The sequence below is a fragment of the Lepidochelys kempii genome, chromosome 14 (genome assembly GCF_965140285.1).
Source record: "Lepidochelys kempii isolate rLepKem1 chromosome 14, rLepKem1.hap1, whole genome shotgun sequence".
Classification (NCBI taxonomy): Eukaryota; Metazoa; Chordata; order Testudines; family Cheloniidae; genus Lepidochelys; species Lepidochelys kempii.
The window spans coordinates 6,150,995-6,163,275 of NC_136393.1; the positions used below are offsets into that span (position 1 = coordinate 6,150,995).

The 12,281-nt window shown below is 38.3% G+C and overlaps 1 protein-coding gene across 7 annotated transcripts in view; it reads left to right on the forward strand.

Annotated features, from left to right (window-relative positions):
- Positions 1-12,281, forward strand: part of ABCA5 (ATP binding cassette subfamily A member 5) — a 60,100-nt gene that overhangs the window by 22,760 nt on the left and 25,059 nt on the right. For all 7 annotated transcript variants that reach the window (XM_073311234.2, XM_073311233.2, XM_073311239.2 and 4 more), the window contains 11 exons: positions 1,014-1,072; positions 1,799-1,909; positions 2,179-2,354; positions 2,853-2,972; positions 3,895-4,033; positions 4,237-4,327; positions 4,604-4,743; positions 5,858-5,977; positions 6,992-7,193; positions 8,815-8,984; positions 10,121-10,248. In XM_073311234.2, the coding sequence (XP_073167335.2) occupies positions 1,014-1,072; positions 1,799-1,909; positions 2,179-2,354; positions 2,853-2,972; positions 3,895-4,033; positions 4,237-4,327; positions 4,604-4,743; positions 5,858-5,977; positions 6,992-7,193; positions 8,815-8,984; positions 10,121-10,248 (1,456 nt within the window). The remainder of the gene's footprint in view (positions 1-1,013; positions 1,073-1,798; positions 1,910-2,178; positions 2,355-2,852; positions 2,973-3,894; positions 4,034-4,236; positions 4,328-4,603; positions 4,744-5,857; positions 5,978-6,991; positions 7,194-8,814; positions 8,985-10,120; positions 10,249-12,281) is intronic.

The window sequence follows — 12,281 nt, forward strand, 5'->3', positions numbered from 1 at the left end:
CATTGGGAAATAATCTAAATCTCCATTTTTTTACATGGTTCCATTAGTCTCAAACAAAAATATTTGTGTTCAGTAGCCAGAATCAGACTGATTTTTTTTTTTTTGGTTAATGTCTTAAAAAGTTGTTTTGAATAAATCCACTTCAGTGTGAAGAATCAGGTTTTCTCCCCACATCGTCCTAAGCTCATATAAAATGCTGAATCATTCTTACTCCTTAGCTGATTCCACATCAACCAACGCTTTCCCCTTTGTCACTGATGTCAGCACCATCCTCCCATATTTGTGATCTTCTCACACAAAGATTTCATACCCTTTCCCCCTACCTTGCACTCTACACGTAGATCACACCTCCTGACTTTATCTGTATGGCCACTGCACTTTCTGAGTTCATATAGTTCTCAAAGACCAACTTCTGTCCTGGTGCCTTTGGAGAAACTAGCTGAACTACCTTTATCTGAATAAGTTTGAGGCGTAATTGCGGGGGGAGGACAGGGATTTCATATAGCCCCTTTAGGAGAGGAAAAACATACTATGGTTAACTTTAGTCTTACTTACCGCCACTTTGTCCACTACATTTCACCTCTTCCGTCTACCATCTGTCTGTCTCCTGTGAGCTAACTGGGGCATAGACTCATAGAATGGGCCTTCTATTCTGTTTAGAAACTGCCTAGTACATTGTTGGTGCTATTAGAAATAAATAACAGTATGGGTTACTTAGCGAATTATTCGGCTGCCATGGTAGAAAATACTGAAGTCCATGAGGAACACCCTCACCCCCTATTGCCAGCCCAGAGGGGCAATAATATAAACAATGCACGCAAAAGATTGCAAAAAGATGTCCACTCTCTTGGTTTATACATGTTTCTCCAACCCATTTGTGTGATTTCAGGATAGCAGTAAAATGTGTCAAAACCTTTCTATATCACCATTGCAGAGTTGTTCATCTTGATCTTTCCTTGCAAAAGAAAATGATATTTTAAGCTCTTCTTTAATAAAATGACGTCTTCTTTCAGAATCAGCTGTGTTCAGAAAACATTCCGCAAAAAGGGTGAGACTGTGGAGGCTCTCAGAAGTAAGAAAATGTCTAGCTTCTAAGCTACTTATCAGAAATGGAAGGAGAAATAACCCATGAATAATGTCTCTTGTGCTTTTTCTTTGGGTGGGAGCGTGAAGTGTTAAGTATGGTTGTGTGTGTGCTCCCTTGTGTCTTTAGCCAGTCTGCCTGTAACTGTCTGACAAAGGGGCTCATAACAGACTCTGTAGCCTCCTCTTTGTGGGGTGTCGTCTTTCCCTTCCATGCTCCTAGTCCCCTTTTCTGTCTCCTAACTCCAGTAAGGAGCCTCTTACTGGCTCCCGTGAGCCAGTGGTATGGGAGCCTCCAACTCAGTGGTTCTCAACTGCTTGCAGCCCAGTCAGCACACGGCTGGGGCCCATGTGACATCCTCAGGGCCATACAGGTAGTATATATATCATGTGCATGTGGCCTGCATAACACAGAGAGAGCTGCATATGTGGCCCACAGTGGTAAATAGGTTGAGAACCACTGCTTCTAAGCTCAGGTCTCCTCAGAGGCAGTGCTAGCAGGGCATCTTATCCCCACTTTTATTTATTGCTGCTGTTGCAGTTTTACCAGATTGTGTTCAAATGTTGAAGTAAGATGTTCCTTGGAATACAAAGTAAATGCATACCCTATATGTCAGTATTTGAATTTACTGCAGTGACATAAGCCTGTGCAGAATAACACAACATATGTCATTAACTTCTTATTTCACTTGTTCCTTTCTTCTTTCTGGGTCAGGTTTATCCTTTGACATATATGAGGGTCATATTACAGCTTTACTTGGGCATAGTGGAACAGGCAAGACAACACTGATGAATATTCTTTGTGGACTCTGCCCACCTTCTGATGGTAAGAATTTTCTGGCTTTAGGGGAAAAATAGGATGTGTATGGCTGTAATCTACTTATTTTAATGTCCTTTTTTCCTTCCTTCAAAACCTGAGGCCACTGATGTTTGAGGATATTTCAAGTTACGCTTGTTTTCTCAGGCGATCTGAAATAGGTTAATTTTAAATTATACGTACATTTTAATTGATGACATTAGTCTGTGTATGCTGATGATCAAAGTAGTGGTTGGATTTAAAAAACACTTAAATTCTTTTTACATTTTGTTCTTTAGGGTTTGCATCTGTCTATGGACACAGAATCTCTGAAATTGATGAAATGCTCGACGTAAGAAAGATAACGGGAGTTTGCCCACAATTAGATACACATTTTGACGTATTAACTGTGGAAGAGAATTTATCAATATTTGCTCATATTAAAGGGATATCTCCCAATCTTCTGATACAAGAGGTACGTCACTCAGATATAAATTATATACAATGTGTATTCACTGTTAATATAGCTTTATTGATAGCATAATGGAAGTCACTTTGCAAGTCTAGTTTATAATAAAAGACCAATACACTATTTTATTAAAGAGGGAAAATATAGGAAGATACTTTAAGTAAAGTTTGTTGAATTTGTTTGTTCTACTATAACGAAATATTACTGGAACATATAAATACTAATGCTTGTTTACAAACATTGGCCTCCTATAATTTATCCAGTCTTGGTAGGTTAAACTTCAAGGCCCTGATCCTGTGTAATAGACACTGTTGACAATTGGTACAGGGGTTTGCCTCCAAGAAGATCGTTCCAAGAAAGGGGCTTAAAAATGTTAATTAGAACAATTTAAAATCAATAATTTGTCAAAATGTAACATAAGACTGCTGATAATTATGCCAGTCACGTTTTAATCACTATATCTCATTTTGGTTGACATGAAACACTTCTGTTATATTTTTAAAGGTGCAGAAAGTGATGAATGATTTGGATATGCAGCCCATCCGAGATAACCAAGCTAAAAAATTAAGTGGAGGGCAGAAGAGAAAGCTGTCGATAGGAATCGCTGTTCTTGGGAGCCCAAAGGTAAGGGGGCATAAGCACAGTCCTAAGTTACTGCTTGTTCCATATATATGCATGGATAGTGTACCCGTGTTCATATTACTTGGCAATTACAAGCGATGCAAATAAGAAGGTGCAAAAATATGTCAACTCTTCCTATGTTTCATACTGACTCTGGCTTAAACAATTTAAAATTGCCAAGTTGAAGCATGCATCCTTTACATTGCAAAGAGTTAACTGTGTTAGTGAATGTAGAAACTGGATTATATCATGCTTTTCTGTGGTAAATTAGCATAAAAGGTTACACTGCATCTGGAATGGAGGGTAGCGCATTGCACCCTCTAAAAACAGTACAGTACAAGTTGTCAGAGAGAGCAGGCTCATGACCTGAAAAAGCCATGCAAGCACCTGGGACATGACAGGCTCTTTCTGATTACAAAGTTAAATGGTTGCTATTTGTGACCTATACGGTGTGATGCTCCTTTAGACTGGGTACATGTTTAAAGGTTGCATTGTACAGATGTAAGTGACAATACCCTTCATGATTTCCTACCTTTTTAAAAATATACATATTAAATGTCACCAACTATTGGTAAAAGGAACTAATGTGTCTTTTTACCACTGTAGTTTAAATTTATTTATAGTGGGAACCGAATGTATCCAGTTGTGAAGATGCATTTCTGAGGTAGTTTGTGGTTTTTCTGTTCATCAGAAATAGGTGATGAACTTTCTAAAAAAGTAAATAGTTATGATGGATGTTTTGCATACCTTTTAGTTGGTTAAGGTAAGAAATTTTTCCCACCCTACCTTTAAACAAATAGAGCAAAACTGCCCTTGAATTAATAGTCTTCCTGGTTTCTGTAGGATTTTGTGATGTGGGTATCTCAGATGGAGACTATGGAGGGTTTGGATTTTTTTTATACCTTTTTTCCTAACCATGGTGTAGGTTTTACTTTTGGATGAACCAACTGCTGGTATGGACCCATGTTCTCGGCACATTGTTTGGAATCTCCTGAAAAACAGACAAGCCAATCGGGTAACAGTATTCAGTACTCATTTCATGGATGAGGCAGATATTCTTGCTGGTGAGTTTTGTTTTGCTGTGGCCCTGTGGGACACATTTACTGGGGGCTTGCAGAGTGTAAAGTAGAACTGTATTTAGCATATAAGGTGAACAGGTGCTCTTTCCGCTGTCAGTAGACAGCAGAGTTTTCTCTCTTTGGTCATGCCATTGTTTTATGAGTAGACTGCTGGTCCTCAGAATAAAAATGCCTGGTTTTGTTTCTAGATCGAAAAGCTGTGATTTCTCAAGGGATGCTGAAATGTGTTGGCTCGTCTCTCTTCCTCAAAACCAAATGGGGAATTGGCTACCGCTTGAGGTATTATTTTTTAGTTTATAAGCCACCTTCCTTGTGTCATGTTATATTTGCTTTGCCTTCCCCTTAAGGTGTAGGATAATTTAAAATTATCCTACTAAATTTTTAAAGGTTTTATTTTTCTGTCTTGTTTGGGAAGATCAGATATCACTTTCACTCTGTTTTGTTGCTCTGTTTCACTCTGTTTTGTTGATCAGATATCACTTTCACTCTGTTTTGTTATGCTTTCAAAAAATGGCAATGAAGAAACAAAGGTTTTAAAATACTTTGTATTTTTAGTATGCATATAGATGGGTATTGCAATATAGAAGCTACAACAGCCTTGATCAGACAGCATATCCCTGGAGCCAGCTTGGTACAACAGAATGAACTGCAGCTTGTGTATACCTTACCTTTTAAAGACATGGACAAGTTTTCAGGTATGATGCTATTGTAATTCAGTGCTGAGCTAATGTGGGGGTGGGGAGAAAGGAGGAAATCAGCTGATCATAATGGTACCTTCAGAGAAGTATGTTGTCATTTTTCTTCATATATTGTGATAGACCCAGGCCAGTTGGGTATAGCAGAGTAGTAGAAGGCAGATATATTGGCCACTGGATAAGCAGTTTTCTGTTCTGTGACTGACCAGAGCAGGGGCTGCTCCAGGCTAGGGTGGACACATGACTCCAATTAGCCTGCAAAAAGTCAGCTGAAACCGTTAGGCTAATGAGAACACCTGACTCCAATATATAGAGTCAAATCCTCCTCTGAATCAGATGGAGAGAGAGCTTGAATTGACAACTTCTACCTAAACGGTGAGTGCCTTCAACTCCAATCTAGAGAGTCATTCTCTCTCTCTCTCTTTCTCTGGCCCAATGAACATTTATGTATTCATAAAAAGTAGAGCCGCTTCAACAGAAGAGATTGGTAGCAGAATGCCTATAGCCTGGTGATTAGGACCCTTCATCTGAGAAGGGGAGATCTGAATTCATGTCTTTGCTCAAGAGTGGGGATTCAAACCTGGGTCTCCTACAACCCAAGCAACCACTGGGCTAAAAATTACACAGACACATGCAGTTTCATGTGGAGGTGGGGGCAGTATGCATCTTTTTGCGAATAAACCATTCAGAAAATTTCGTTGAGCTTTATTACTAGGATCACTTGGGACAAAGCACAGGTCTGACAGGTGCTACTTAAGGACTCATTTTTAAATTAATTTTAACTCATAAACTATTTAATGGACTGACTTGTAAGTTCTCACAAGATTCATTCTGTACTTGGAGAGTAAATGCTGTTGTTTTGGGGAGAAGGTGCTGGGTTTCTCATACCTAATGTACTGATTGAAGATCTGCTTTAAACGCAAAACTCATCTCAGCATTAACTGTAGCACCATGGCTTAGGTCTCTGTAATTAACATGTTGTACATACATCGTGTGTATTCATTGAAGAGTCTCACCTTGGGGTGCACACTATGTCGTTTTATTAAATCAGAGGCAATTCTGGTGGGCAAATGTAATTTTGTTGCCAAGCAATCACATTATTTCACCTCTACAGGATTATTTTCTGATCTAGACACTCATTCACATTTGGGTGTTATTACTTATGGAGTTTCCATGACAACCTTGGAGGATGTGTTCCTGAAGCTGGAAATTGAAGCAGAAATTGATCAAGCAGGTGAGATGTAACTATAATATTTACCGTTTTCTTTGTGACTTGATTAATTGTGGTTAATTTTTGTAAGATTGTATTTAGCACTTTTCACTATGAAAAGCAGAAATAATAACAAAAATGTCCTATCATAGAATATTACTTCAAACTGTATGTGACACTTACGATCACATGCTGTTGTGGGCTCCTTGAAATACCTGACCAGAACAGCAAACAAAGGGCAAAGAAGTTGGAGAATGATCCCTGTCTGAAGTCCAGAGCTGTACAGGTCTTGTGCTGACGCTCTGTATAGGGATGAATTTCAGGGTCCTTAAATCTAATGTCCTTCTTTTTTTTTTAATAAGGTAGATTTTTGTGGCCGAAAGTTCAAAAATATACGTTTCCCTATGGGATTTTGCATTTGCATTCAATTGTGGACACAGGAAATACAATTTCGATTTCCAACCACTTGATTTGAAAAAATGTATTTGTACCTGTAAATAGAATTTAAATATCTAACCATCATTTATACCCACAATTATTTGCACCCCATATGATTGTGGATGTAAAATCAGAGGCCTATTTGAAAAGCTTCTTGCTATCCTTTAGGAGATTACTCCAAAAGTAAAGCAATACCCTTCTAGTGTCCATGTTTAATAGATAAAAATATCCTCACCTTTCTAGGCTTTGTTGTTAACCACAGGGTAGTGAACTGTCCTATACCTGGAAAGCTGTTTAGAAAGAGTTTAACAGCTGAATAATCCATGATATCTAGCAATATTGGTAGTTGCATAGGCTAAATTAATTAGGCTAATTAAAATCTCTGTCTTTTGGGTATATGCTGGTTGCGTAGGGGATCAGAAAGGGGTTTTTCTGCTTCTGTACAACATTGCACAGTTTGTTTAGAAGCATTGTATAGACTTTCTACCACCATCAATTGGCTACTCCTGAAGGCAGGGTGACACATCACATGATCCAGTGACTTGATCAGGAAAGGTAAATTGTATGTTTCCATTTCTATCCCCCTTTCTTTCCATACAGATTATAGCATATTTAATTCCCAGTCAGCAGGCGAGGAAATGGATACAAAATCGTTTGATGAGATGGAACAAAGCCTACTGATACTCTCTGAGACAAAATCATCTGCAGTAAGCAATACCGCTCTCTGGAAACAGCAGGTGTCTACTATAGCAAAGGTTCACTTCCTTAACTTAAGACGTGAAAATAAGTCAGTGGGAATTATGTAAGTATTAAGATGACTTCCCGTTTCATTTACCAAAATCCATTTATGAGTGTCAGAAGTTCAAACATGCTTACATATGTTTTAGTAGTTTGTTTTATACCTGTGGTGTATAATGTAGCTTTTCATCATGGTTTTTAAACTGGACATTAAGAATGTTAGATGAGTTGGAGGGCGTGACATTGGAGTTAAGCTCTTTAGTTTATGGAGACGATGTCATATAACTGGCAGACATGTTTGAATTAATCATGGTGTTCTTTGCTGCCATGGAAAATCAGTGTAGTAGGCTTGAACTTACAATGAAGACATAGTGGTTGCATCTTGGAAAAGGGGCATTAGAGAAAGTGTTGAAATGCAGAAGACGTAGAACAAGTGGAATCTTGTATGTGCTGTGGAAGCTTGATCAGTGCCGACAATTCCACCAAGGATTAGGCTAAAAGATGTGGCTTAGCCATGAGTGCTGCACAGAAACAGATGAAAATATGGACTGATCAAAACATTACATTTGGTACCAAAGTGCAAATTTATCACACCAGTGTACTAACAGTATTACGCTAGGGTCTGGGAGCAGCTGCATTAAATGAAGCAAACATCAGAAAGTTGCAGGCAGTAGGGATGAGAGTTTTTTTTTGAAAGATGGCAAATGTAAAGTGGAATGATTTTAAGACAGATGAAGTTAAATGGCGAAGGGAGGATGTGAAATCAGGACATGGGAGTGATTACAATCAAAAAGATCGCAATGGTGGGGACACTGTAGAACAGGGGTTCTCAACCTTTTCCTTTCTGAGGACCCCCACAAAATACTATAAAAACTCCAGGGCCCAGCGGTGTCGGCTCTGGGCCGGGGGTGGGCCCTTGGGCATCAGTATAGTTTGACTTCTGTTTTGGGTGGGCAGGGATTCGGGCTCTGGATTTTAGCCGCAGGGCCCCACGGCCCCTGTGAAAGGGTTCACAGACCCACTGTTGAGAACCACTGCTGTAGAAGACAAACAGCTAATAGGATGCCAAAGAAAATAATGCAGACACAACCAAGGTCAGTCTGACCTAGAGGCTGACCACTGCCTAGATGGTGTGACATCATTTGCCGGGGCATGATCAGGCTGGGTTTATTGGAGGAACAAGATCATGAACAAGAGTGAAGGGTGATGCTGTGCTCCCATGTTTGCAAAGATGCCTTTGGGGGAAAAAGAGGGTGGTGATGATTGTGTGTAATGTAGATAAGCATGGCTATCATAATACTTGCTGCTGCTGTTGAATATTTGCTTCCCTAGGCATGAGCCTCTTCTGTAGGTAACACTGATGATAATATGATGTATATACTATTTTGGTTACGTTGCTGCCTGCGGTAGCCTCCAACAATCACTTCCTTTTTTCCAGAGCAATTTTGAATTATGGTAAGAAGTGAATAACAAGCTTTGCCTTTTATATATTTAGTTTTCGTTAACTGTAGTCTGTGGACTGAATCGGGGTATTTATGATTAGACTTCCATTAACTGAAATGATAATGTCTGTATCTATAGTGGGTCTGAGGCTGACACCTGAGGGACAACTTTTTTTGAATAATATGCAAATAATGTGGATCAGTTTCCAGTGAACTTTACTTAAATCACTTTATTTCTTTCAGGTTGTTGCTTTTTTTAGTTTTTCTTGCAGTTCAGATTTTAATGTTTCTTATACATCACTACTTCAAAAATTCTGTGGTTCCCATCAAACTTTCCCCAGATTTGTACTTTCTGAAGCCTGGAGAAAAATACAACAAGTACAAAACAAGTCTCCTCCTTCAGAACTCCACAGGTGAGAAGAAAAAAAAGCAAATACAGTTATACTGGATTACTGTCGTGTATTTAATACTCCAGCTTTAAGAAGGTGTTTTTAAACATTTAAACATCCCATTGGTATGAGAGATTAGACCACACATAACGTGAAGGGAGGTGGAATGTAGCCTGGAGCTACAAGAATGATCACTGCAATGAATGGCTGGTGGTTGAATTTTTTTTTAATTTGCAACTTAGAAAACATAAAAGCATCTAATATTCTTTAACATGGGAACATTCCAGTGTTAATCAGTCATGGGTGATGACTAAAGCTGAATAAACCTCTATCCAAAATTGATTCAAACCAGAGCTGTCAGGAGCTGTATGATTAAGATCCAGAAATTCTTCAGGTTTTCCATTGTGGGGCATTCTGACTCTGTATGCTGCTGTGGGAATGAAAATGGCTTTCTTAAATGACCCACCCATGCAATTTAAGGGTGGGACTTTCAGAAGTTCCCAGCGCTGAAGTCAGTGGGAGCAGAGTTAGGCCAATGCTGAGCACTTTTGAAAAGTCCACCTTAAAAGTAGCGTGGTTAAATTCCATATCCATCCACCCTTATTTTTTTAAGGTTTTGCTGGGTAAAGTCCATGAACCTCTCGTCATGACAATAAGAAAAACGCATTGGGTGTCCAGTATCTTAGACACACGCCGTTTGTATACCTTATAACCTCCATTGTCTGAACCCTGAATTCCAAAAGAGAGTAATGTCCGATCCATGATAAATAACTCCAGTTAAAACGAGTCTCTCTCACTGAAACCTTGAGTATCCAAACTTATCCAAGTGCCCTGTGGTATTTTTATAATCCATTTCTGAACTATAATTTACTTTAATGTGATGTACACAGCAAAAAACCTTCCTTTTTTCTACGTTTTTTGTGTGGATGTTGAAGGAGGGAGCTAAAATCAAAACATAAGCACTATTTAAAATATTTGAAGAGTCTATACATGTAGAGAAACAACAACAACTTCTCATAAAGAAGATTATATGGGAGAATTACTCTCTCTCTCTCATTATCTTGATATAAATGCGTTCATAATTTCAGTGTAAAGTTTGCATGCAACCAGATGCTTTTGTGATGAATAGTCATGTCTTCTTCCTTATTGCCTTATACTAGGATCAAATATTGATGATCTCATCAGTGCTCTCAGAAGCCAGAAGATATTGACTGAGATGTTCAATGACAGCGATTACGTGTCGGCTGCACCCCACAGTGCAGCTTTAAATGTGTCGCTTTCAGAACAGGTAAGGAAGATGGGCCCATGTTGTGGTGCTGCTGGCCTTTTCTGGGTACCGCAGAAGTAGTTTTTGGTGCTCGGTTCTCTAAAAGATGTTTTCAGGAGATGATACAATTGCTCATATTTAAATTAGGGCTGTTACGCAATCACAGAATACCATTTATTTAAATATTTTTGGATGTTTTCTGCATTTTCAAATATATTGATTTCAGTTACAACACAGAATACAAAGTGTACCATGCTCACTTTATGTTTATTTCTGATTACAAATATTTGCTCTGTAAAAAACCAAAGAAATTGTATTTTTCAATTCCCCCATTAAAAGTACTGTAGTACAATCTCTTTATTATGGAAGTTGAACTTACAAATGTAGAATTATGTACAAAAAAACCTGCATTCAAAAATAAACCAGTGTAAAACTTTGGAGCCTACAAGTCCACTCAGTCCTACTTCTTCAGCCAATCGCTCAGACAAGTTTGTTTACATTTGCAGGAGAGAATGCTGCCAGGTTCTTGTTTACAATGGGACAGGCGTTCTCATGGCACTGTTGTAGTTGGCGTCACAAGATATTTATGTGCCAGATGTGCTAAAGATTCATATGTCCCTTCATGCTTATACCACCATTCCAGGGCACATGCGTCCATGCTGATGATGGGTTCTGCTTGATAACAGTTCAAAGTAGTGTGGGCCAACGCATGTTCATTTTCATCAGCTGAGTCAGAGGCCAATATTAGAAGGTTGATTTTTTTTTCTGTAGTTTCCACATCAGTCTGTTGCTCTTTTAAGACTTCTGAAATCATGCTCCATACCTCGTACCTCTCAGATTTTGGAAGGCACTTCAGATTCTTAAACCTTGGGTCGAGCGCTGTAGCTGTCCTTAGAAATCTCACATTGGTACCTTCTTTGCATTTTGTGAAATCTGCAGTGAAAGTGTTCTTAAAATGAACAGCGTGTGCTGGGTCATCATCCAAGACTGCTATAACATGAAATATATTGCAGAATGCAGGTAAAACAGAGCAGGAGGTATGCAGTTCTCCCTCAAGGAGTTCAGTTACAAATTCAATTAACACATAATTTTTTTAACGAGCATCATCAGCATGGAAGCATGTCCTTTGGAATGGTGGCCGAAGCATTGAAGGGGCATACGAATGTTTAGCATATCTGGCACGTAAATACCTTGCAATGCCTGTTACAAAAGTGCCATGCAAATGCCTGTTCTTACTTTCAGGTGACATTGTAAAAAAGGAGGCACCATTAATCCCCATAAATGTAAAGAAACTCGTTTGTCATAATGGTTGGCTGAACAAGTAGGACTGAGTGGACTTGTAGGCTCTAAATTTTTACATTGTTTTGTTTTTTAGTGCAGTTGTGTAACAAAAATATCTAATTTTGTAAGTTGCACTTTCACAATAAAGAGATTGCTCTACAGCACTTGTATGAAGTGAATTGAAAAATACTATTTTTAAAATTATTTTTGCAGGTCAAATATTTGTAATAAAAATAATAATATAAAGTGAGCACTGTACGCTTTGTATTCTGTGGTGTAATTGAAGTAAATATATTTGAAAATGTAGAAAAACATCCAAAATATTTAATACATTTCAATTGGGACTCTATTGTTTAACAGTGCAATTAAAACTGCAATTAATCGCAATTAATTTTTTTTGAGTTTGCGTGAGTTAACTGCAATTAATTGACAGCCCTAATTTCAATTAGAGTGATAGTAACAGTTAAATATAGTCTGTGCTATGCAACCCGAACCTCCACTAGCCTTTCCAGACACTTAGGGTTTTTAAAGAATAAGTTAATTCTAGAACTTTTCAAATGTGGGGTAATGAAGAAATGAAGAAAATACTGCTTTCTGCCTGGCAGAAGATAGCTTGTCTATTAATAGACTGGAAATTTTAGCAAGGTAAACGTACCTTCAGTATACTAATTACACTAGCTTAGTAAAATTTCCATTGCATATTTTTCCATATTGAAATCAAAAGTCAAGAGAGAACTTACTTAATTTGTTTTTATATGCCTGACAGTATGTAA